General features: G+C 45.2%; 1 protein-coding gene across 8 annotated transcripts in view; it reads right to left on the bottom strand.

The window, feature by feature from the left end:
* The window catches only part of ltbp1 (latent transforming growth factor beta binding protein 1), a 76,099-nt gene that overhangs the window by 13,599 nt on the left and 35,891 nt on the right, over positions 1-26,609 (bottom strand). For 4 of the 8 annotated variants that reach the window (XM_062463512.1, XM_062463509.1, XM_062463508.1 and 1 more), the window contains 19 exons: positions 26,116-26,218; positions 22,872-22,949; positions 19,639-19,761; positions 16,161-16,328; positions 14,458-14,664; positions 13,173-13,195; positions 12,369-12,471; positions 12,000-12,086; positions 9,333-9,458; positions 9,032-9,157; positions 7,999-8,124; positions 7,732-7,851; positions 6,312-6,434; positions 5,151-5,273; positions 4,496-4,615; positions 3,852-3,980; positions 2,168-2,290; positions 1,744-1,875; positions 699-827 (listed from right to left, as the gene is read on the bottom strand). In XM_062463512.1, the coding sequence (XP_062319496.1) occupies positions 699-827; positions 1,744-1,875; positions 2,168-2,290; positions 3,852-3,980; positions 4,496-4,615; positions 5,151-5,273; positions 6,312-6,434; positions 7,732-7,851; positions 7,999-8,124; positions 9,032-9,157; positions 9,333-9,458; positions 12,000-12,086; positions 12,369-12,471; positions 13,173-13,195; positions 14,458-14,664; positions 16,161-16,328; positions 19,639-19,761; positions 22,872-22,949; positions 26,116-26,218 (2,269 nt within the window). The remainder of the gene's footprint in view (positions 1-698; positions 828-1,743; positions 1,876-2,167; positions 2,291-3,851; positions 3,981-4,495; positions 4,616-5,150; positions 5,274-6,311; positions 6,435-7,731; positions 7,852-7,998; positions 8,125-9,031; positions 9,158-9,332; positions 9,459-11,999; positions 12,087-12,368; positions 12,472-13,172; positions 13,196-14,457; positions 14,665-16,160; positions 16,329-19,638; positions 19,762-22,871; positions 22,950-26,115; positions 26,219-26,609) is intronic. The other 4 variants (XM_062463513.1, XM_062463514.1, XM_062463511.1 and 1 more) reach the window with 3 other exon arrangements.

Below are 26,609 nucleotides of genomic sequence, written 5' to 3'. Positions count from 1 at the left end.
TTTACCAATGTCCTTTTAGTGAACTGAGAATAAATATCTAGATGGTCGGTTTAAATTGGGCAGTTCCTGAGCCAAGACTTCTAAATATATTTCATGAAAACATACATGATGATACTCCTGCTGCTTTATTGGAACCTTAATGGATAACTGCAAAACATTTAGAAATTCAATGTATTTTCTGGATTTAAAGGTTAATGCTTGTATTTTAGGCAGGCAGCACTGACATCCCTGGCAGACAGGCTAGCCAATCTACAATGTGGGTGATCTGTCATTTAGTCATAGCAACTATTTTTGAGGGGTGTCAAGATGGCAAGCAGATGTTTTATCCAACAAAAAGGAGTACTTTGTCCCATTGCTCTCGACAGCCTGCCAAAAAGCATCTCTCACAACTTCCTTCTAAGAAACAACGACCTGGGATCATTAACATGAAAAATGACCTGGACCTTAAAAACACAACCCTAAATCTTGAGACTATTACAAGAAAACAAGATCATAACTCAACGCAATACCTCTTACCCCCAACCGATACTCTATACCCCATACCCCCACCCAATACTCTATCCCCTATACCCCCACCCAATACTCTATACCCCATACCCGCACCCAATACTCTATACCCCATACCCACACCCAATACTCTATACCCCCATCCTACCCCATACCTCCAGTGTACCCATGCCCCCAGCCTAGAGACTCACCCACACAGCCGTGTCCCTCCTGGGCCTCCTGGAAGCCACGGTCACACAGGCAGCGGAAGGAGCCCGCCGTGTTCTCACAGAAGCCGTTGCTGCCGCACACCGTCTCGTTGTCCGAGCACTCGTCGATATCTACGGATCAAGTTGGACAACGTTCAGTTGAGGTGTGTGTTTTCGGGCCTTGACAGAGGTAGATGGACTACGCAGGATACTGTAGGCAATAGACATCAAGGTAGAAAACAGCCCCCCTCCCCCCCCCCCTTCCCCCCCCCATCAACTGAGCTGCAAAGAAGCTGGGAGGTAGGTTAGAAGCCACGGTGCTAGCTCCTATCTGTGCGAATACTTTGATTAACTTTGTTCTCACAGGAGTTTTCTGGAGGCAAAGATATGCCAGAACAGAGAAGCACATCAGAGACCACAGGGCAGCCTAGTGAGCCAAAGGCAGCGATAGACAGGACTGCCAGACATACGAAGAGAAGTGGCAGAATCAAGGCTCGTCAAGGCTGGAAGCTCAAACACTCACACAAAAGGAGGAACGCTGCAGCGGGGCTGCAGACCAAACAAGTCAGGCGCAAACTAAACAAATCACTCCGTGTTGTAAACGGAACACTTAATGGCTTCAACAAACCTTTGGAACTCCACCGAGCCGACACAGCAGATGCGATGCTGCCACGCAGCAGATGTAAGTTAGCGGGTGCTAAAATGAGACATCCAGTAGCTCGCACTGTAGCGGGAGCAGGTTAGTACTGTTGAAGCATACTGTAGGTTTGAAAGAGCTGCCTGAACAGCCGAGACAACACGACGGAGGAACATGTTACCACACCTGGTGGGAAGCCAAGCCACTGAAGAGAATGAAATGACTGGACTTGGGAGGATATAGAAGAAAAGAAGGTCTTTTTGATGTTAAGGGATCGAAGGAAGAACGGAACACTGAAGCACACAGTGGTGAAAAAAAGCAAACAACAGCGCAGGGCAGTTGAGCTTTTGAAAGGCGTTCAGAGAAGCAGAAGAGGACCTGTGGGTGCGGCTGGCTGCCCCAGAGACTCACCCACACAGATGCCCTCAGTGGTGCGGCTGTGCCCGGGCGGGCAGTCCACCACGCACCTATAAGAGCCCGCCGTGTTCTCACAGAACCAGGCCCCGCAGATGCTCCGACCCAGCTCCAAACACTCGTCAACATCTGGGAGATCAGATTATAACAGTGGCTCGTGGACTGCACGTGGGGTTCCCGGCAGTGAAAATATGCTTTCCAGCATTAAACTATCATGTCCTGAAATCTATCAGCTTAAATCAGGACAGTAATGTTCTCTTTGAATAGCCTTGTGGTACTTTTTTGTCTTTTATTACTGCATAATTAAATGGTGGTCCATCATTTTAATGATCCTACCATCTACTTCTCATCTGCCGCACGGACATATGGACTGACTGCACATTTTGCGTTTGCGGGACGGATATGACAGATTGTTGGTTACCCTGGCATGTGTGAGTGTGGGGCTGCAGGCGGTAGCCTCCGTCACACTGGCATCTGTAGGAGCCCTGGACGTTCTCACAGGAGCCGCCCACACACCTGGTACCCTCCAGGCACTCATCCACGTCTTGTGAAGAGAAACACGTGCACACATAAAAGCACACACACACACACCAACACACGCATCCAACTTAAGTGGTATTTCAAAAAAACTCAACAAAAAACGTGGGGCCCTATAAGGGGCCTTGGCTATCCATTGACTGTGACAGGCAGTCAGTGCCAGGAGCCCCCTGGGGACCGGACAGTACTCGAGCCCCAGCCGCAGTCTTGCTGGGAACAAGGGCTTAGACCTCTGGGCTTTGATGTAAGTCCAAGACTCAGTCGCTGTCTGGTCCTCAAATGTGGTCCGGGTGGTCCAAGAAAAACAAGGGGGAGTACATGTCTTCCTCTCCCCCTCTCTCTCTCCCCCTCCCCCTCCCCCTCCCCCTCTCCCTCTCCCTCTCCCTCTCCCTCTCCCTCTCCCTCTCCCTCTCCCTCTCCCTCTCCCTCTCCATCTCCATCTCCATCTCTGTCCCTCCCTCTCTTCCTCTCTCTCTCTCTCTCCCTCTCCCTCTCTCTCCCTCTCTGTGAACATCGTTTGTACGGGTGTGCGTGGCTGTGTTTGTGTACGTGTGACAGATGGGGAAACACATGGGTGTTTTAAAAGGGGTCTCCTGTCCTACAACTGGTTCACCAGGCGTCACTTCTCAGGATCAAAGGGGGGATCCAGATAACCAGTAAGTACTCAGAGGGCAAACCATGCTGAGGCCCAAAACGAGTTGATACCGGCAGGAGGGAGACAAAAGGACTCCCACCAAGTGTACTGTACAGACTGTTCCTCTACCTGCCAACCCTCTCCAAGGGAGGACCGTGTTTGCAGGGTTTAGCTAATTGGAATTGTGACGTTCCTCTCAGAGATGAGCCACCTGTGAAAGCCATCTGGACTCCTAACCTGAAGGATACAGAGTCTTCTTTATAGGCTTGTACAACGAGACGCCTGCATACTGTAATAGGGGCGTCCTGCTCCCCTCCTCCCCTTATTTCCCTTCAAAGGGATTAGGGAAATCACATCTACGGTGAAAAAATGGACGTGGCAGATTAAGGAGGGAAAAAAGAAACAAGAGGTAAAATCCCGCAGATGTTGGTGCGGTACACAACCGAGAGACACCTGCACACACACTCAGGGCCTCGCTGAGCTCCTGCATAAATCAAGAGGAAGAGTGTGTGGCGGCAAATATCCCTCCTTGTCTAGACAGCTATCTCAAAGGCTTCCTTCTCTCTTTCTTTTACTTTCTCTTTTCTTTGTTTTTTTGTTTTTTTACATCAGGAAAGGGCATTTAAAACAACTCTGGCACCAGGGTAAGACTCCTGGCATGAGGGCCCACGGTGGAAAAACAGCAACAGCATATGTGAAAGAAATGAAAGCCAGTCCCCTTCAAGGAGGAAGGAGGGAGAGCCGAGACCCAAACACGGCTCCACGGTCGAGCCAAACGAGCTGCAGGAGTCAGAGGTCTTACATCCGAGCAGAGCAGCCTGCTCCAAACGTCAGATAAACATCATCCCAACTTGGTTAGAATACGCTGAGAACGATCAGCTTTTAACAGGGGATTCCAACCCTGTCCTTCCGGCGCAGGGTCACTGGACCGTACCTTCGCAGGTGTGTTTGTCGGTGACGGCGGCGAAGCCGCTCTGGCAGAGGCAGTGGAAGGAGCCGTCGACGTTGAGGCACTGGCCGTAGGGGAGACACAGGTCTGGGTCGTCCAGACACTCATCTATGTCTGTGGGGGGGACAACCAGTGCACAGGCTCATTCACCATGAGAAAGAAGAGGAGAGGAAAGGAGGAGAGACAGAGAGACAGAGAGAGAGAGAGAGAGAGAGAGAGAGAGAGAGAGACACACACAAGCATTGAAACAGATACATGCACATAAACACATGGAATCATCTCAGCTTCCTTCAAGAGATTTACATGTTAGTGTATATGCATGTGTTTGGGAGTAAGTGTAAGTTAGTGTATTATAATATCATAAGTACACATACTGTTTATAAACAGCAAATACATGTTTATATTGGTATAACATTGGTTTGTATTGGTATATTTTGTTTTATCTATGGTTTAGGTATGTCTTGTTTGAATTACTATGTGTGCTGCTGGTGGCTACACCTGGTTACAATTAACAAAATAAATTCAAAAGCGTGGTTTTAGTTTGTCAAAAACAAATTGGGGAGCCTTTCCCTAAGGCGTGTGTATCTTTGAGTGTGTGGTTTGGGCACGAGAAAGACTGAGGTCCATACCTTGGCATATGGTGCCATTGACCTGATGGAAACCCTGAGGGCAGCTGCACTGGTAGGAACCCAGGGTGTTGACACACTGGCCCACACTCTCACAGGGACCATCTACACACTCATCCACATCTGCAACCACAATGACATCTGTCAAGCGAAGGAAATACTTGCATGCAGTCCACTCACACACACAGACACGCCGCATACACACACATGCACATATAGACCACGAGAGCACACACCCCGTGACCAAAGACTTTATGGGCCAATAGAGGATATGAGCATAGCTGCTGTTAAAACCTGTAGTCTAATTCAAGATTTTAATTAAAGCAGATATCTTCCATGGGGTTTTGTGGGAGTCATAAAACAGAGATACATTGCACGCATATTTTTAAGATGTGTATCAACAACAAACCGTAACATCTGACAGCAATAAAAATTCCAATGGAAAGAGAAAGTAATGAATTAATTGAAATCTCCAGGGGAAATGTAAAAGTAGTATTATTCATTATTTAACTTAAGGCGGAAAATAAATTCGATAGCGTTAAATGGCTCTTTTGCCATCATTGCAGCAGTACCATACCACCCTCATCCTAGCGTCCTCAAACACTTCAGTTTAATTAAGACTGGGTTATCTATGGGTCCGGGTTCCTTCGTTTCATACCAACACACTGGTCCCCAGCCAAAGAGACCACAAATCCAGGCTCACAGCTGCAGAGGAAGGAGCCTTCGGTGTTCTGGCAGTGCCCCCTGGTACACAACAGCACATCCTGGCACTCATCCACATCTGGAACAAAACAACAGATAACACCGTCACGGAGAACAGACTGTCAAAATGGCTGCTCTGAGCTTTCAGCCCACATGATATCAAGTAAAGGGGCTGGTGCTACTAAACTGAGGCAGGAGCGTATTTACAATAGACTAGTTTTAAATAGACAGAGACTAGAGGAAAACAATGTTAACATGCCCAATCCTGGAAACGCTGGAAACTCGTGATACATGTACAGTATGAACAGGATGTACAGAACATAGCGTCAATATTTCACAGTATCTGTAGCCTGGTCTACTATACCTCCAAACCATACCATAATATAAAGGGCATGATATATATGGCACGATTCAGAGAGAGATCTGAATGATTTGAGAGAGAATTCCTCTGGCTTCAGTAACACCAGAAGGGAAGAAAGAGCAGGTAAACAAAGGTTGATGTAGCCTACCGGGATACCCTGACAAAATATTGATACACCAGAGCAACATGAGTGGCAGGCCCCAAATGTCTCATGTTTTCTCACATGTGCAGCCTTGAGGTAAATATTGAGATTCCATCATTTATTCATGGCAAAAGCTTTTCCGTGGGCGCTGTAGTCCTGAAAGCCCCACCCCTGTTGGGTGATTTCTGAATGATTTATATATGTGCACTAAGGCATCCATCTGAATGTAGACACCTCTTGTGGCTGGCATAAAAGACAACATTTGGCCCAAAAATTGCCTCACTATAGTACAGAGAAGCACTCGGGGAAAGAGAGTCATTAATTATGTCACATATGCAAACAGTGCCCAAACAAATGAGTGATTATGAGGTAGCCGTTTAATTTTTTACTGCACTAGCTATTTGCAGCTATTAGGTTCAGAGTTATTTAGCAGCCGGTCATCTGGACTAAAAAAAGAGTGATTTAAAAGATGGAAAAGCCTCAGAGAGCGGTGACATCACCCGTAGTGTCCAAAGTGTCCTGGATATTTCAATCTGCACTCTCCAGAGCTTTTGCTAAACAAAGAAAAGACCCAGATGCTGCACCGTACGAGCGTCAACAGAACGCAACTGTACCTTCGCACGACTGGCCGTCTGCGCTGAGCGTGAAGCCCTCGTCACACGAGCAGACAAAGTAACCCTTCAAGTTGGAGCACATCCCGTTGGCACACGCGGATGGATCCAGACACTCGTCTATATCTGCAGAGAAGCAGAGGATTGGAAAAGAATGAGGGGGGGGAATCGGGATCTTGAGTCCAAGCCCACGGCACGGTTCCTGTTTTTCTCAGGATTGTTCAGAGACAACGATGAAAACATACTTACAGCAGCAGCCCATTCAAGTTGTGTTAGTGTACAGTGTATGTCAGTTACATTTTAAACAGGATCTACTGTAGGCTACAGACAACCACATGGCATATCGAAAACCTGTTACAGAAACAAACCAGCAAGCCGTCACACCATAAATAGACACAGAGGTTTTGATTTGAAACCTTCCATGTCTCTATGAGTTAGGCTGTCGGTTTCAGACATCCCCAGTCCTGGTTAAAGCATATATTAATGCTTTTGGCGTAATTATTTCCTATAGCTACCGCTGTGCATACCCACACCACTGTGGCTTGGCTGGGTTAGTGTATGTGTGTGTGTGTGTGTGTGTGTGTAATTTATTGTGACCCACATGTTAGATTGAGCTAGCTACACATTCTGTCAGGGGTGTGTGACTCACGTATGGTTTGAACAGAAACACCCTACCCCCAGAAAAATTGCGGTGCATATGGTGGCGTACGGAAAAAATGTAATGGCTACATTTTATATACAGCATCTGTTTCCTGGAGTGCTGTGTGCATGCTGATGGTTGATGTTAAACAGAGGAGTAAGGAATACAAATTCAGTTGGGATGTAATTATGAATATGATCTTTTCTGTGCATTTTGCTGGAATAAAACCTGCCCACATAACTCTAGGTGGCTATAACAATATTGATGGCATACTGTATTTTACAGGCCTTACGGTGAGAAAATTGAGAACATTGGTTCTTTATGCATTCTTTGAATAATCCAATTGCATATGGCAAGAGAATGCGGTACTGACCGCGTTTGAGAGTCTATTATCTCTGTTGTATCCATTTCCCTCTCCTTTCTCAATCTTCTTTATCTAACAAATGGTACCTTCTGGCAGCAGTGTTGCAGTGTTGCAGTCATGTTGTAGGCTATAAAGCCATATTGCTCCAAGTACTGTGTCGAGTCATCTTGCTCAGAAATGCTCATTTGATCATTTCATCATACTAAATACGCTGAACAAAGAGAAGTCCTCCTATTTGCCTTGCCTCCAGTGTCTATTTGGACTGTGAGATACAGACACACAGGACCTATACTGCTGCTCTGAGTTTCGGAGAAAACTGTGTAACTCAGGCCAACAGTATGCAGATCAGTCTACCCTAACAGTAGGAACGCATACAGGCAGGTCGACTGCACATACAGAATATACAGAACCGTACATACCGACACACTGGCCCCCCTGCCCCTGGGAGCCAGGTGGACAGTCTTCACACTCAAACGAGCCGTCGAGGTTGATACAAATTCCGGACGGACACGAATCGCTGTCAGCACACTCATCTATGTCTACAGGTAGAGAGAGAGAGGGAGAGAGACAAACCAAGAGAGAGAGAGAAACAGAGAACATCATTAGAAAGTCAACATTAGACACAGATTACTCTCATTAGCCAACTCCATTTGATCGTCTTGCCAGAGGGCCACAGTCCAATGTACCTTCACACTGTCCAGCAGAGCTCATCCTGTAGCCCCGGTCACACAGGTGACAGATGTGGTAGCCCAACTTGTTGATGCAGATGCTGTCGTCAGGACAAATATTAGGGTCCACACACTCGTCCACATCTGTGAGAAGGGGCGGCAGAGGGGGGTGTGGAGGGAGGAGATGGGACAGAGGGTGAAACGGAAAACAAGAACAAGTGAACAAGAGAGTTAATGGCAGAACACAAATGTGGCACCAGCATTTAGTCACGTTTTTGGTCAACTGAACCCCCAACAAGTGAAACAAAGTCCACTCAGGTGATAGAAGCTTTCTCTTAAGGGTGGGACTTCCTGTGAGACACTCTCAAAAGGGTAAGGCAACCAGGAAGGAAGTATGGAGTCTAATCGGTCTGTTGAATGGTGTGATACACATATAACCTAAAGTACCAAGACTGGTAGCCAGGAATTCACAACAGACCAGAGCTTTACTTAGGAGTTTATAGTGGCTGATAGCGGTCTACAGTTTATTTTTTGTGTCCAAATGCTTTCCAAAATGGATACAAGAGAAGCCGGATGTGAAGAGTTTATAACAGTCTGTTTTGACAGTATTTTCTTGACAAAGACACTCCCCGGATATCCTGTGTACTTATGAAAGAAGCAGTCTGTTTCTCTACTAATGTTAATAATAGATATTACTCATATTCATATATGAATCCCTCATGAACAGTCATGAAATATGATCTTCCATATTTCATTTCAAAGTCATTTTCATTGCAGGTCCAAAGATCCACCAGACCCTTGGTACCCACAAACTTAATTTAGTGTCATTGAGAGAAGGAGAAACACCAGAAACCACCTAATCACAGAGTGGCCGGTATATTTACACACACATCCTAGTGTGGGGAGGGGAGGGGGAGAGAAGTGGTGAGATGGAGGGAGAGAGGTAGGATGGAGAAGGAGAGAGGGAGAGGAAGGAGAAAAGTATGTGTGTCTGAGTGTGGACAAACCGTGTGTGTTTACGTGTATGTGTGTGTGTGTGTAATGCGTTTACCAACACAGCTGGTTTCCTCCTCGTCAAGCATGAAGCCACTTTGACAAACACACAGGAAGTGGCCCGGGGTGTTCTCACAGTGGCCATTGGAGCACAGCAGCGGGCTCTCCTCACACTCATCAACATCTGGAACATAGGTCAGACAGCTCAAGTAACACACAGCACAGTAACACAAAGCTGCTAACACAACATTTACAAGGGAACAGGTGAGATTTCAAATGGTGTAAAAAAACAAAAAAACAAAGGGTTTCGACCAGGCTAAGTTGTATAGTATCCCATTTTTGACCTTTGACCTCCTCACCTACACAGGTGGTCTGAGTGTCATCCAGCTGGTAGCCATGGTTACAGATGCAGGTGTAGCCCTCTGCTGTGTTGTAGCAGAGGCCCTGGCCACAGATGTGAGGGTTCACCTGGCACTCGTTCACCTCTGAAAGAGAGGGAAGGAACAGAATGTGGAGGGAAGAAAGGGTGAGGGATGACGGAGAGAGAGAGAGAAAAAGACAGAGAGAGAGAGAGACAGAGAGAGGCCGAGAGAGAGAGAGAGAGAGAGAGAGAGAGAGAGAGAGAGAGAGAGAGAGATGATAATAGCACAGCAACCACTCGAATCCACAAGACAATAGCATCTTTCACTTTCAACATAATCACCCTATTTTTGGGGGCGTTTCCAAACCTGGCAGGTTTTCTGGCAGGAAATGAAAAACGAAGGTGTTCCTCAGTCAAACTCAATGACAGAGACCCTAACTAACTATGCTGTCTCCGTAAGCATCAAGTCAACTACAGTATCAGAGGTCACTGAAATGATGAAAGGTGAATGAATGCAGTTTCAACATTAATGGAAGAATGTCTTTCAGACTCTCCCTTGCCTGCCATTGGTCTCGTCAAAATCCTTTTCTGCTGAATGTGAGGGCTTAAATACATGCCTTATATGATAACACTGTTTTGAATGGACGTCAACAGCACTCTTTGTTATAATAGAGGTCAGTTACTGAAATGTCTCTAGACATCCAAACATTACCGTTTTTCCGAAAGGGTGGCAACCTTTTCGGAGAATGCCAGACTATTCAGAACGGTATCAAGTTAAGTCAAAGGGACCGCTATGAAAGATTCTCAACTGTGAAATGTCCAGCTATAACATTTGGGTCATTTTAGAACTCTAGTGGAAGTGAAAAGAAAGTTGAGACGGTATTGAAGGACCTGTGAAAGATTAGCTAGCAAAGTCAGAGCACATGGCATTATATTAAAAGACATAATGAATATATTACTGACGAATTACAGTCACTGCGAGAATGGTAGTCAAAATGTCAGCAAGCTCAAGAGAACATTAACTATACATTATGTCTCCCTGAAGAATGCTGTTGGGAATGATCGGGCTTCTACACTGCAGCGCGTAACAGTGTGGTGGACTGAAACAAGATAAAGTATCATATCTAAAATAGTATGAGATCTTTTAACTTCTCAAACTGTCTCACAAAGCATCTGAGTAAAAACAAACAAAAAATTAACTTGAGTTCCCATCCCATCCTGTCAGTCAAACCAATCACCCCTCTTAAAGAAACCCTTTCAAACAAAACAAATATACGTTACGCTGTAATGTATACTACATGTTTTAAAATGAAATGTTGGCCCTGGCAGTGACTCGTAAGCACCGAAACATATGGGACGTTCCAATCACGGTGAGGGTGACGGACGGTAAAAAAGAGCGAGGCCTAAAGAGAGGCAATTATGCAGCCCTGTGTACAGAGTGTCTGTCATCAGTTGGCCTCATAACATTTCTGTGGCCTCTTAATATGGTGTCACCTTCCAGGGACACCAGGACGTTTAAAAAAACACCATGTGCGAGAGACAGAGAGAGAGAGAGAGGTCTAGGGGTTTGGATATCCGCCTACTCACACCAAAATATCCTTGCGGTTCTCTGATTGGACCAAGTCAAGTTTTTGTGGGGCTTGGCATCCCGCTCGCTTCTTTCAGCCCTACTCTGCGTACTGGCTCGGAATCTCGGCGAGTTTCATTCACTCCCTCTCTCTGCATCGTTGGACAGGACTCTGTGTCTTCCCATCTGGTTCTCTCGACCCCTCCCTCTCTCTCCCTCTCTCCCTCTCTCCCCCCCCTCTGTCTTTCTCTCTCTCTTTCTCTCTCTCTCTTTCCATCTCTTTCTCTCTCTCTCTCTCTCTTACTCTTTCTCTCTCTCTCAACCACAAGTCCCCTTGCTTCATCACCCAGGGTCGGAAAATAAATAAAAAACTAAACAGGTGGGTGTCAAAGAAACGGTTGCCTAGAGACAGTCCCAATCAGTGGGGCCCTACCCCGTCCAGTACCCTACTTTGAGAACCATGGCAACAACTTCTAAAACGGGCGTCTCCATCAAAACAAAACAGATTCCAAATCTGCAATGCAGAGATGGTCGACGGATTTTATTGGAGTGATTTGAACCCATAATGATGTAGTTGTTGGTCTATTTACATCAAGATTGCCCTCTGTCCAGACACCAGTAGATGTTGCTACTGTATAGTCTCCAAAAGGCACTGTAGGAATCCTATAAAGGGGAGACTAAAATAACTCCACAAAGGAAGAGAAAACTACCCCAGGAACAAAGACAGGAAGTCAGGAGACAGAAAGTGCCATGTTCCCAGTCCATGTCAAATCGCTCTTTCGACCTTCTAAGAATTCAAATGCAGGGTTCAACTTAAATAACCATCAATGGGTGAAAGTACAAGTCAGAGATAAGCGTGTGTGTGTGTGTGTTTATTTATAAATCATCTGTCCCTACCTACATGACACTGTTCATTCATGCTTTTTACATAATCAGGAAGGACATTGTGTGTGTGTGTGTGTGTGTGTAGGAGTGGAGGGGCTGTTGGGGTCAAGAATTCACCAAGGACAATTTTATTATGGACCTGTCAGCTGTGCATTCACCAGTCAACTAAACTGTTTACAAATGTCATGGGGGAAGAATAGAACAGAATAGTACCTTCAAACTGGGTAGGAGCGATGTCCTGTCCAGCATTGGAGGGAAGGATCTCCACTGGGGCTGGGGCCGGTGTTTTCTCCACAACCTCTGAGAGAACAAGAGAGAAAGCGACAGAGAGATAACGAGTGAGATTAAAATTGATGTTTTAATCACGACTTGTACTTCTCAGGGTGGCTCTGTCTAGAATGGCCTCTTCTTGTTTTCAACCGGAACATTTATTTCGTTTGGATGCCAAGTCGTGGCTATAGAGTGAAAACCGGTGGACGTTCTGGCCGAAGGTGATCTCTTGGGTTTTCGCCAGTGAGAATGAGTCCACCGAATTGAGACAGAGCGACAGGTGAATGGGAGGGAACAGATTGGATCAGACACCTGGGTAGATGGGCCCAATGGTGATGGTGGAGACACCTGGAGAGAGCTGGGGCTGGATGGCCTCAATTAGCAGGCTATGACCAACCCCTTGAACATCCAGCTCCTTTAGAACAACAAGAGACAAACACAAAATGGCCGTCAGGGACCAGTGTCATGGAGGGGTGGGGGGGGGGGGGGGGGCGGGGGTGATGGCGTGAGGCTGCTTGACGTTTCACAAGCTCAAGCGTGGAAGGCTGAGAGTTGTCGGTTCGGGTTCGTTTTCATGCGAGTGGTCTTGAAGGGAAAGACCACTTTGCATTGTTGAAGAGCATGGATAGGTTGAAAAGATGTTGAGTAGAGGGGCTTGTACAGCGTTATGGTTGAAAGAAAAACAAGCTTAGTCCAAAACAGCATATATATTAAAAAAAGAGTATTTATTGTTTTGTTCCTTTGATTTTAGTCTGATTGTTTTTTAGCAGTCGTGTAGCTGGAAACCCCTATATAATTTAAATGTATCAAAGAAAAACAAAGGTCTCAGTGCTAACTCATGGCTTCAGGTACTGTACATAAAAGTGCAAAGAGAAAAGCAGCTGCTAAAGGCATAAATAGTATATGTTTATTGACGTCCACGCAGAATTTGAAAGCCTGGCACATTGATTGGCTCATAGTCATGCAGTGATATATTGATGCTGAATTCATGCAGAGTTGATGCTGCACTGTACAGTACTTAGGAACACTGCTACCAGAGAGGCAAAAGGAGCATCTTGGTGCATGCACTGGAAAGTTTGTCTTTTTTTCTTTTACTGTAGAATAAACCCAACCTACCTGTTCAGGTGCAACAGTAACTACTGGTAATCCAAGAGAAAAAAAGATTGGAATAAAAAGTGTGAGACCATTTGTGAACACATTTGAATAAAAAGGAGCAAGTATTTTGCATTACTGTCTCAATAGTCATTTTAAGAATCCATGTAACCTTTTCACAAACTCATGTGAATGTGCTACAGTATGTGAAGGGACATGTCATCTAAAATGTTATTACTGTAGTACCCTGACTCTACCTCTCCAACAACCCGTTGTGGCACTGTAGCTGTTCAATGTCTATTCCAGTAATATGATGCACCTTTCCTTGTAATTACAGTCTGAGACAAGAACATCTTTTTTAAGGACACAATTTACATGACATTCATTCATAAAATGTATTTCAGCATGTCAATAAACCAATTTAAGCAGAGGGCAGAGGACCAACCATTTGAAATTCATAGTCAATGTCACCTTCACAGGCTTTGGAGTAATTTTAGCTTTATCTATGAGCTGGTCAAAATTAGATATTTTTCATGGCAAACAGACATGTTAATGTTAATTAGATATCAAGGACGTTCTCCAAGCACATCATTTTAAGCTACAGGTTTGGCAAGGTGCCAAAGTTCCAAACCAAAAACGATTTACGGTATATCTTCAAAGAGGTCATAAAAACAGAAACAAAATGCATAGCAAAAGACGAACGAAAAAAACTCTGTCCCACCCACCAAGATTCTGGGCTTTACACAGCCATGGTGCCAAGATGCCAAGGTGCCTGGCGCCACATTTGGCCCCCAGTAGGCACCCCTACACTAATCCACGGAGGTTGGGCAGTGGCCTTCTCCCTGATTGTTTGTCTAAGTCTGTTCTCTGTGCCTGGGATCCTATGAACTCTGAGCTCCAGAGAAGCTTAGCGCTAATTTGGACAAGTATGGCTGGGCTCAAACGCTGCCAACTCCTCTCCTCCTCACACAGGGTGCCAAGCATGTCCTGAATAATAAGAGTCCTTCCATCTCCTTCCTCTCCCTTTCCCTCTCCAGTAATCAAGAGTTTTGGAAAGCCAGGGAAAGCCAATAACATGAATCCGGGTCAACGTTGGAACTGAGCAGATGTAAAAGGTGGGAGTCGGTTTTTTGAAGATCCACGCACGCACACAAGATGTTTCAAGGCATGGAATTAAAACATTTAAATACATAACTATTTGTGAGCCAGACTAAGCCCTCCAGCATCTCCAAAAGTTCTGTTTTCATTCAACTATTGTGGAAATAGGTGTTGTTTGAGAACCGTGTTCAGAAACGGGACATAGACTCACCAGGCACAGAGGGCAGCTGTCTCTGTGTGACACTTAGGGCCTCCACTGGCTTCTCAGGTGTGGGGAAGGGCAGGGGCGGGACCACAGGCTCCTGGAAGGTGATCACAGGCTCCTGGACAGGCCTGTTAGCATCAGGTTGGATGCGATTGGGTGGTTTGGGCAAGACAGTGTAACCCATCCCTCCAGGGCATATTTCTTTGAATTTGGCTGGGGAGAAAAAATGTATCATATAGTCTTTCAAAATCTTAAAAATGACAAGTCTGTATGACAAGCATTACCTTTGACAGTGGCAATGTATATGTGTACAGGTAATTTCAAAGATTTATACAGTATGCTACCTCTGTGAATGTTGTCTACAGCACTCATCCCACAGTAAGAGAAATAGAAACAGAGCATGTTGGTGATAAAGATAAACTCAGCATGTTGCAAATGTATCCCACTTCTGTTCCTGGATCAGTCTGTTAAACTAATATGTTCTAAGCAACAGAATAGCATTTAGCATCCACTACTGATTTGGTATCACAACAGTACATTGTAGACAAATACATTAGTTCATATTATGTTCCTGTTAAAACCACTTAATGACTTTGCTAATCCCACCTGTCTCCAACAGTTTATTTCCAGATTAAGGAGCATGTGTCTCTTATTTACTTTTATAACGGCTTTTAATCTTACCCACAGAACCATTCTTGCATGAGGAAATACGAAAATAAGGCAAGCAATTACCCCTCAACTATGCCACAGTCCCTTACATAAGAACCTAATGTACCACACTGGCAACCCGAACAACCTGGCAACCCAAGGGACCTGGCAACCACACAGATCTTGACAGGTTTTGTTAATCAAGAACGCTATTACCTTTTCCAATTAGTCACCCAATGACTATGCCAAAATCTCTGTACTGTTACCAACCAACTGCACCATGTTGGCAACCCAAGCAACCTCAAGGACCTTTCTTGGATGGAGTTTTAATCAAAACCAGAGAGCATCCAGGAATGTGTCATAAGGCAGGCATAGACAGATACAATATTTAGTTTCTTACGAGTGTTTCCACACTGTAATCCCAGTTGTAGTGGAATGTTTGGCCAATGTAATCACTGAATGCCTTTCCCAATGTTCTACATGTGTCAAGGTTGACAACCTTGATCAATTGAGCGTGTATGGTTACAAAACATATTTCCATAGACTTCAATGTATTTTGTAACACTTCCTGACATGACAACGACACCCAGACAGCCTGGACTAGTGTAACTGTGGTCGAGCAGAGAGACACAGTAAGGGAGTGTACTGGGGGTGGTAAAGGGTGTGTGTGTGTGTGTGTGTGTGAGAGACAGAGAGATAATCACATCTAAAAGCGTCTACAACACTAGACAAAGCAGTGAACCACATGCAGAGAGAGACAGAGTGTGTATGGTTCTGATTCTGAGGAAAGGGCAACATTCATAATCTCTCTTTTTTTTGCAATGTAACCTTTAAGTTAAGGAGCCCTTTTCAGACCCTGGTCTATGGAGACCCTAGATCTTGAAGAATAGTTCTAGAGAGAATCTTGCTCGGGGGGGGGGGGGGGATGCTTAATTCACCCTAGGCCAATAGTATATTCTAGTGAATCCTGATATCTATTGTACTCGAGGAGGGCCCCTGTTCAAAAGAACCTTGTGATGGACTCTGACAGGGCTGGTATACCATGGCTGGGGGGGCCTTACCTGTTCCTTGCAAGGGGCACTTGTCACAGCGCGGGCCCCAGGCCTTGCCCACACTGCAGCAGCACAGCTGCTTGCTCAATTGGGTAGAGACTGGGTGCAAGCACTGCCTCCCCGAACTGACCAAGCGGAAGCAAGCCCCTTTCTCTTCTTGGACGGTGGGGGTGTCAGCTGAAGAGGTGCGGAGGAGGAGGAGGAGGGAGTGGAGGAGAAGATTGGAGGCAGAGAGGTGGGGTGGTGCACCACAGTTTAGGGGTACACGTACATGGGGGAGAGAGAAAAGAGAGAGACAGAGAGAGAAAATGGAAATCAAGAAGTCCCCTTCACCAAAGAACCCCCAGCCCCAACACTGTCCCCAACACAGAAAACACATTTACTACAACATAAAAAATAAAAATGCTGGACAGAAATGTGACACCTCTGAGATAGTTAGCCAGGTTAGCTTCTATCACTCTATATATTTCATATCCTCAACAAGGCTTTCTGAGCTTTGAAGAAAGACTAACAACTAAAACACACACCGAGGCAATCAGTACACAGACAAGCATGGTGGACATGAAAAGCTGTTCGGGGACAAATATGCAGCAAATATTCAACATTTTCATCATGCCATGCCAATGCTTCATGCACTATAGGGAAAAGTTGAACATGGACCCAAGCGAGGGCATGCAGTCAGTGTGTTTCAGAGTGGAGCACACATCATGAGGGTTTTAAGTGTGAGTATAGGAGTGGAAACAGGGATATGGTGAATCTCCAATGGAACCCAGACTTCCTAGGTCACTCCAGGCAAAACTAGCTCTACGAGGTATTTACCCAGTGCTCAATTTTAACAGTACAACTGTCCAATTAGTAGAAGGTCACAACCAATGCATAAACAAAACCTTTTTAACCAAAGTTCACCGTTCTTTCACTTCCACAACAAGAACAATGAAAGGTTTCAAGGGTTATGCAAATTGTTTTGAAATTAGGCTTACTGGAGTTGAAACGATGTACTGTAATTTAATGAACTTTCTTGAAAGACTTCTACCAAAGGTCACAGTGGCTGGTTCCAGACCTTTACTAATAATGTACCATTATAACATTTTCCCATAAAGGCAGTTTAGGATCCACACTGACTTGTCAAAAGGGTGTCTGTGAGACTGTGGTGGTTATGAAATGGGTCTATGCACGAGTATTGCATTTTGGGACATGCACGCATACGGACCCCAAAACATCAAAGTCAAAGGAGAGTGCACGGTTTCCTGTTCCAAGCGGACCAAAATTGGGACAGCGCATCCAAGTGCCCTCGTCTCTCCTCATAGCGTCGGCAGACATCATATGAAAATCTTTCAGGACAGTCAATCATGCTCTTATCCCTAATGCTTCTCCCCTATGAAAACCTGTCTGTTTCCTTTCCCTCAATCCACCCCACACCCCGCCTTCCCTTCTCACCAAACACATCTAAGCACTGTTGCTCTGGACTCCAGCCAAGGCCACCAAGTAATGCAATGAACCCCCTGTCTCTAACACTAACATGCCAGGCTTAGTGACAGGCTGGTCTAAAAGGGTTTGGAGCTCAGTAGTTTGTTTCTACTATTAAACCAGTGGGTCTCTGTTTTCCCTTTGTTAATAACACACATTTTGGGGTGAAGCCAAACATGGCTGGGTAGAAAGAAACAAGGATGAGTATCCTAAATCTTAAATGTATCAAATCAAACCCTATTTGGAGCAAAGTCTTGCTTGGTATGTGAATTTGTATTTTAATACATTTGGTTAGAAATCAACCTTTTAAATTGATAGTTACATGATTAAAAAAAGATCACTTTTAAAACCATTAGTCAAAGTGTTGTAAAGTGCTGTAAATGGAATAGCACATCTGCGGTTGTCTGTTACTGTGCATGTCAGGAAAGTTGAGTTTCTTTCCATGCGACAGCGAGTTTAAATGAATGGGTATCAGGTTGGATTTGTCAACTACTATGTTTGGGAACTATTGTTGTCACACACTCTCTCAATCAATGACCACAAAGATCCAGAACAAAGGAGATGAGTGACAGAACAGTAGTCTTTCATCGAATGTAGTCAAATACGGCCCGTTTCCAACTGTGTATTGGTTAAATTCAACTTTTTAAGTAGACATTATTATTTCAGCATATGCATATATCCCAAAAACATACAAAATAGTGTTGGTAAACAAAACAATTTCTTCAACTGTAATTAAAAAACTGGACAAAATAGGAAACAAAAAGTTGAGCTCCAGCATACCAGAAAATCATGGCAGAAAATCAAAATTAATATAAATACGTCTATATTGATAGACTCGACATTAGTTCTACAAGTGATACATGGGCTGAGAAACACATTAATGATGAATTTCCAAGTTGTTTATTTTTTTATGTAAGCAGAAGACCCCTCGCTCATCCTGTGATGTTGATCATCCATCAACGTCAACTTTCATTAGCAACGAGATAGGAGAAGGAGAACCGATAGCCGAACTGAGAGTCCAAAGGTGCACACGCACACACTCAAGCACAGGCACGCCGCACTGAGTCTGAGACAGCAGCACATCGCTGTGACCATGATTAAAGGGCATCTCAGATCAATCCCTCGACGGCCAAAAACCCCAACGAGAATCCAGTCGATAGGATTTTAATCTCTCGTCCGCGCCTGCCTCCCTCTCTCTCTCTCCCTCTCTTCCCTTCCTCCTTGTCTCTCTCCCTCTCTCTTCCCTTCCTCCCTCTCTCTATCCCTCTCTCTTCCCTTCCTCCCTCCCCTCTTCCTTTCAACCAAGAGAAATTAGATCTGTTTTGTTTGGCAAAATGCTGAGCCTTGTACTCCATGCTCGGGGGGGAATCTGATTAATATGATAAACACCATGCTTTCAACCATGCACTTTCATTTGTTTCCCACAGTCATATGCATATCATCACACAGTGTTTGCAGTGTGCGTTGCAACATTCACAACCATTGGTATGCTTGTGCGCTCGAACGGACTGCCACCATAGCAAATGTAACATTTCCCTGTCATTTCCCCCACCTATCTACCGGTCGGCTACCAAAATAAAAGTGGAGATAAACACAGAAATCATACTTTTACTGTAAGTATCTAAATGACAGCATCAAACTGTTTGGCATGGCATGCTAAGATGCTCAAATCACAAGTCATGACTTGGTCTAGCATGGGTGGAGTAGATGTTGATGGGAACAGACAGAAAAACTGTGAGACAGAGACAGAGAGAGAGAGTTAGAGAGAGAGAGAGAGAGACACACAGAGAGAGAGAGACAGAGAGAGAGAGAGAGAGAGAGAGAGAGAGAGAGAGAAATAGAGAGAGAGAGAGACAGAGAGAGAGAGAGTTAGAGAGAGAGAGAGAGAGACAGAGACAGAGAGAGACACACAGAGAGAGAGAGAGAGAGAGAGAGAGAGAGAGAGAGAGAGAGAGAGAGAGAGAGAGAGAGAGAGAGAGAGAGAGAGAGAGAGAGAGAGAGAGGCGAGTGGAGGACTTACGTATGCATGTGGAGAGAGTTGGGTCAGGGATGTAGCCTGCCTTACACAGGCACCTGTAGCTACCCACGGTGTTCATACAGTCTCCATTGGGACACACTCCTTGTAGCTGGCACTCATTAAGATCTGGGAAAACAACAGGGAAGGGGGAAGTGCATTGTAGTACAGCGCTGAGGGAACGTATGAATGTGTCTGTTTCACAATTGTTTAGCGACACTAATTGCAGTACAATTTACTTGTAAAACAGTGACAAACTGCCTCAAAGAAGCAGTTCAAATCACATTTCTCCACCATGACCTTTAGTAAATCTGGCCCCAGGATACAGTAGTTGAAAGAATTCACAGAAAGAGGAAGCTATATGGTTTCATGATCAGTTTCCGGCATGAATCCAGTGTTATGGAGCAGCCTTCAAAGGAGCATGTGTACTTCCTTGTTTCAAACGTTTTGGGTTCAAGTGACATGTGGTTTCATGTTGTACATCCTGGGAGGTGGACTGAACCTTGACCTTGACCACGACCAGACCCTCCGTCCAAACTGTCTCAGGTAACAATCGTGAGAGTAGCCACAACAGCCTTATCAAGACAGCAGCCTTCTTATCGGAGGAGACAAGGAAAAAACAAGGCTTTTGATTTCATCCCTGATGCTTCTTGTCTTTTTCTACCTAGATGTCCAAATGTGTTTTCTGTATCCACATTACAACTGGGAGTTTGTTAAGGAGAAACTTGTCCCTCTCCCAAAATAAGCATTTTTTTCTGTCCTCAGACTTCCTCTGTTCTTTTGATGCTATTTTGGTTTGAGGGAGTCTAATATGGAAACATGATAGCTTTCCATGTTGTTTCCTCTGTAGCAAAAAAAAAGAAGAAGCAGAAGATCATTCATTTCACTGATGCTCAGACTAGGCCCACAGTATGCACTGCACTTGGATTGACCCAGATACTGGAACACAACATGGAAAAAGAAGCATCACATCATCTTCAGTTACTAATACCCGCCGAAAGCAAGCTTCTTCATGTTCATGAATATTGCTGTCTGTTCTTCAAACTATAAAACAATCGCTAACAGGAAAACGGCTAACGTCATCACCGCATTATCTACATATCCTTGGGCCGGTGAATGAGGGCGTCTCAACATGTATCACTAGACAAGTCATTTAAATCTCCTTGTGAGACGGTTGAGAGACAGTTATAAATCTCATAAGGGGAGAAAGACGCATTCTTTTACAAGAACGACACGCGTCAGTCCGTTGCCAGGAACACTAACAGCTGCCAGTTCACATCCCGTACGTACAAATGCACAAAAACATGCCTGCACTCGCACTTTCAACCTCTTCAGAGTTCTCTCCCTTAGGCCACGCCCTCTGGCACTGTCAATCATCTTGTCAGTTATCGTACACGACCATAAAGTTCAAAGTGTGAAAGAAAAGAGTGAATCAGAGCGCTGGAGTGTAGGGACAGTGACCCGTCCCCACCCACTGTCTGTTAGTGGGATTGAGATGATCTCGGATCGGTCATTACCACCAGGATGCACCTGTGCGTTGGTCACTGCAGAGTGCCGTAAGTGTTGCCCGAGTTAAGCCGGGGAGGCTTTGGGAACTCGGTGACCCATCCTAGAAGTACACTTCTCATGAACATGTACGCTCATGTTGACCCTTCAAAAGGAGCTGATGAATGTTTCCTTTTGTCCCTCTGTTACTTTTCTCCTATACACAGTCACACAACAGTATATCTGGGACGAGATGAAAAGACACACACACACCTCGCTCCATGCCAAACCCATCCAAATGAAAACCTAATTAGATGGACGGCGAGACAGAAAAAAAAAGTAAGAAAGAAAGTTGGGAATGGTTATTATAAGGGGAACAGGATGTGGTGGATTAGAGTGAGTCACAGCACCTCGGCAGAAGCAGCCAGGTCTGGACTGAAGAGGGGCCCGGGGCTGACTCTCTCCCCAGCCTGGCAGCGGTCCGACTAGGCAGCAGTCTGGGCTCAGGCTCCCTCTCAGAGCCCTTCTTCCTGCTAGCCGCAGGTTTGGCTAACACCAGAGCGGCATGGCACCCTGCCTGGTAGGAAGTCGGTGAAGCAGGGCGGACATTGGGGAGTCGATGGAATTGGTTACTGTACAGTTTAGGGGCTGATGCCATGTTGAAAAGGGTTGTTTGTATTTGGAAATGTTTTGGGTGGATCTTCTCAGAGACATGGGGGTGTTCTTAGTGCATCAATCTCCGGAAGTTTACTGCTCAGAATATAAAATGGAGTCAAAACCTTAGCGGGTACAGTCCAACTCATTACTGAGGCTGGGAATAACGCGTGACTTCCAGCACAGACATCTAAAGGGTTCTCAATATTGTGGACAAACAGGCAAATATAACACAGACAAACGCAATCATGTACCCACACCCACACAGACTGACACATAGTGGTGAATTGGACCGAGTAGGTTCAAATGACATTAGGGAGAAGCAGGCTTGATTAACATCAGTCAAGTCTGGAACTTTTGTAATGTGGTCATCCCTTGCCAGCATATCCAAATTGAACTCAATTACTGATTTGGGAAATGTGCAGTCTACGGGAGCTGCCTTTCCCCTTCTCTCTCCAGCCAGTTCGAGGGGTTCAGACTCCCGCTAAATCAGGATTGATTTGTGTCTAGCAAGCGAAGAGAAGGAGAGAGTGATGGAATGGTAGCTACAGAAAGACACAAAGACCTGGAGTTTCACTCGCTGAATCTTAAAAGGATTTCAGCCATTTTAGCTGGAGACAACGAAACAACATGACATTCAGGCGAACAAACCCAAGTGAAGGACGGACTCAGTGCCCACCTACGTCGTGCAGTACTGGGGCAGGAGGAGCCACAAGAGGGCACTATGCAGAGGTAGAGTTGCAAAAGAAAACTCCATCAGAGAGCGAGGCACGTAAAACAGAGAAAGAAACAACAACAAACAAGCGGAGCGAGAGAATGATCTCCGTGTCAAAAAGACGTATATGCATTCTCTTTCTCCAGGTTTGTTGCTCTACCCTTCCGCTCGTGGCTGGAGGTGACAAATCACTTTGTTAGGGCTCATTTCTCTTGGGGTCCTCTCCGTAGTTCTGAGAAAACGATAGAGTTTCTCCCTGACTCTCAGTGGGCCGGAACCAAAGACAAACAATGGTGTAGTGTGGCAAAAAAGAGAGAATGTGTGTGTTTGTGTGTATGTGTGTGAGGGGCAGCACAGTACTGTCACAGTACTGTCCTGCTCTTACCTTGGCAGTTGGAGATGTTGATGCGCTTGTATCCATGGGGACAGTCCATTATGTGTCTCGAACCAGTCAGAGGAATAGCTGGGAAGGAGAGAGGTGGTGGAAGGACAGGGGTGGAAGGGAGGGGGGTTAGGTTATGGTTTTCTCATTAAGACACATCCACATTTTTCAGGGTCTCAAAGTGGACAGGATGTGCTCTTCAGTAGTTTGTGAGTCCAGCCCCCTGTACCCCAACCCACCAGCTTCAGGCTTCTAGTCAAACCTTTGAGACCGAATCAATCAGCCTTCCTTAGAGAGAGTCTGCAGCACTACCAGATTGACACACCTATTATACATCCAGCACAGGAGGCAACAGAGACGGACTAGGCTAGATGTCAAGTTCAAGGAAGGGAATCCTGGTTTGTTTACTCTCTGATCTCCAATCATGAATTCCCAGCACTAACTGTCCTGACAGAGGCGTTTTGGCTCACTTGCATTCGCATTAGAATTGCATTAGAATAGCATTCTAAAGCTTACCCTGAGATTCACCACAGAATAAAACTTGCAACACAAAACGCGAAACCTTGTTTGCACACATATGGAAGTAGTTACACTCGCCCCCATTTCGTAGATGCAGCACAGACTTGTATTATCATTTTCAAATTGAAGAGGAAAACAAATCCTCCCCATGCAAGCGGAAAAGAAGGGATGCTCAAACAATGCCCACATGGAGCACATTATGCAAAGCAATTGATCAAACTCGTGATTGGTGCGATTCTGCTCCAGGGTTCCTTACCTCCCCCATTGGGCAGGACAACCTAAAGAACATTTCACTCTGTAAAAACACCATCCTCCCGACACCTCCCAAATGCCAAACATTTTGTTGCCTCACTATTTCTTCTGCATAAGCTTGACATTAATTGCGGCACATTGTAAAACCAAAGAATGGAGCCAAGATCTTTTAATGAATACTCTGGTTGGGTTCCAATGGCTTGTATGTGTGTTAGCGTGTGTCTTAGTATAAAGCTACTTCAGAGCTATTTCAAAATTGAGGGGTTGCCAGGATCTGAATGTTAACTCAAATGCCCCTGTTCAGGCTGTAGGTGTGTAAGTGTATTTCTGTCTGTGTGTGTGTGCGTGTATTAAGACAAAAGCACCAACGAGGGGGCTGTAGCACCTGTAGCAGGGTGGCACCCAAATACCTGAAAGGAGATTGTAAGCTAGCTTGGCTCAGCCCGGGAACAAGGCTATGTTTGTTTGTGTGTAATTAAGCCAACTTATTTACCAGCTACTACTGTCTCCAGGGCATAATGGAGTGGTTCACTGGGCTGCACATAAATGCTAACCTCACGCCCCTGCCATTCCAGTCTGCCTGGGAGCAGAGCACAGACTAACACTGTGTCTTTGTATTGCCACCTACCTCCACCTTCCAAGCTAACAATTGTCTGAAAAGAGAAATTGATGTAGAAAAAGACAAATATATGATATACTTACATATATAATGTAAGTCTTTGTTTAAGCCAACAATGCTGATACTGTTTGCTGTGTAGTACAGCACTGTATGGTTTTACAGGGCTATACTGTATGCCCTATTCAACAGTGAAAAACACATAAGCCATTACCTCAGGATGTGAAGCATACTAAGGTTCATCATCGCATAAACAGTTTTTCCTGCCAAAGGATGAACTGATGCAATAGCAGGATAACACAAATCATATTCACTAAATAAGCTGTCACAGTTATTATCTGAGTTATCAAAGCCTAACAGTGTAATCAGTTAATGGAGGGCTGTCTGCAAGCTTAGGGGCACAGGGAGCTTTGATACCTGTCTGAGAATAGGAGAGTAATCATCCTATCTATGGTACAAATGAGCTTTTCAGGAGCTTCTATTGAGTTCAAGCGATTCATGTGAGAATTAGCCACCCACATCCCTCAGTTTGTATGTAAGGAGAAGAAATACAGCCCGTTCCAGACCAAAATGTCTTCCAAATCACATCTAACCATGTGCTAAACCACCACCAGCATCCCATGGATCCCATACCTTTGGCATGACACAGACAAAAATGGCATTCTATAAAGAGAGTTGGTTTAAACAGATCCCCAGGGTGCAGGGGTTGAACGTATAGTATCACACAAGGGTCATACTTGCAGCCTTTTTCTCCATCTCCACAGAGTAACAACCCCACTAAAATAGCCCCCAGGAAGAGAGAGAGAGAGAGCACAGAGACACTGAGATCGGCTCTGGAAATAAACCGGCCTATAGGCCGGGAGCTGTGTCTCTTTTTATATCCAGATAAACACAAGGGTGAGATAGTGTTCCCAACTTGAAGGGACTGTCTGTGTCTTTACTTTGCCCTGTTGCCAGCTGATGTGAAATGGTATGTCAGATTGCTGAGCGGTTAGGGAATCGGACTAGTAATCAGAAGGTTGTCGGTTCGATTCCCGGCCATGCATTATGTTTTAAAATGTTAAAACCGTAAAAAAGGGAAAGACATTTCCCAATGGAATTCCGGGTCTCCAAAAACAACGTACTATCTCCAAATAAGGGTAAAAGACAGTGCATGTTGTAATGCCACCAGGGAGAAGAAAGGAATTTATTTGGGAAGTTTGTAGGGAAATCCTATTAGGTGAGTCAGAGTTCCGGGCCTAAGGATCTTTTGAGCATGTTTCAGGAGAACAAGATCATTATTGGAACACAAGCATGTGTGCCTGGGTCTGGGTCTGGGTCTGGGTCTGTTTGCAATGTGAGTCAGCACATTCACACGCTTGTGTTTCCTTTGAATTCCACTGCTTCTGCAACTTCCCCTTACACCCTCTTTCCTCCTGCCCACGCGGCTGTCATTCTCACGCACACACACACACACAGACATCCCCACTTGTTTGGCTTTTCCCGAAGTTAAAAAGTGATGGTTGTCTGAGCCCAAAAAACTATTTCTCTTGCTTTGGGAAAGTGAGGAAATACACAGCTATGCCAGTAAATTGCACTTACTGTGCCAGTAAAGTGTATTTTCTGATTTATTGGCTACTGTGTCTCAGCAGAAAACTCAGAAAAGACACTATACACATAGCTGAGACAAGTATCATCCAGCTGAGGAGCCCTTACTTGGATATAAAAGTGGTCGTTGTTGAGTTTGCTTCACCTCAAGTCTGTTCTATGACCTCTCTCTCCCCAGCAGCAAAGTTCAACCATGTCAAACCACACCCGAATGGCACACTCAGGTCACGGATCTGTATAACAGTATTATTGACACACTGCATTGGTACTTACATGGTTTCTTTGGGCACTTCTGGCATTTGTGGAAGCCCCAGGACGTTCCGATGGTCCCACAGCAGTCCTCCTGCTTCCTGAGCCCAGGCAGAACCTTGCCACACTGCCGTTTCACCAGGGACAAGAGTGGGATGGCGGGAGAAGGAAGGAGACAATGCAGGGATAGAGAGGAGAGACGCAGTTGAGGACAGAGTGAGAGAGGGAAGCGTGGGATAAATATTGGAGCAGATGGAAAGACGGAAGGCCGCAGAGATCCAAAAGAAAACACAGGATGAGACGCAATCAGTGAATCCAAAATTCATCCACCAAAATTCTATCCTCCCCATGTAACTGTCTAATAACTGTGAATAAACACAGGCTTTTACGGCATTAGGATCCCACAATAGCCTGGTCTGTCAATCTCGGAGTACGAACAACTCTATTATAGAACACATTCACTCCTTCCGTCTCACATAGATCTAAACACACAGATAAGATCTTATGGGCCGTGGATG

Source organism: Osmerus eperlanus, chromosome 6 (assembly GCF_963692335.1).
Source record: "Osmerus eperlanus chromosome 6, fOsmEpe2.1, whole genome shotgun sequence".
NCBI lineage: Eukaryota > Metazoa > Chordata > Actinopteri > Osmeriformes > Osmeridae > Osmerus > Osmerus eperlanus.
This window is presented reverse-complemented; position numbering and strand designations above follow the sequence as displayed.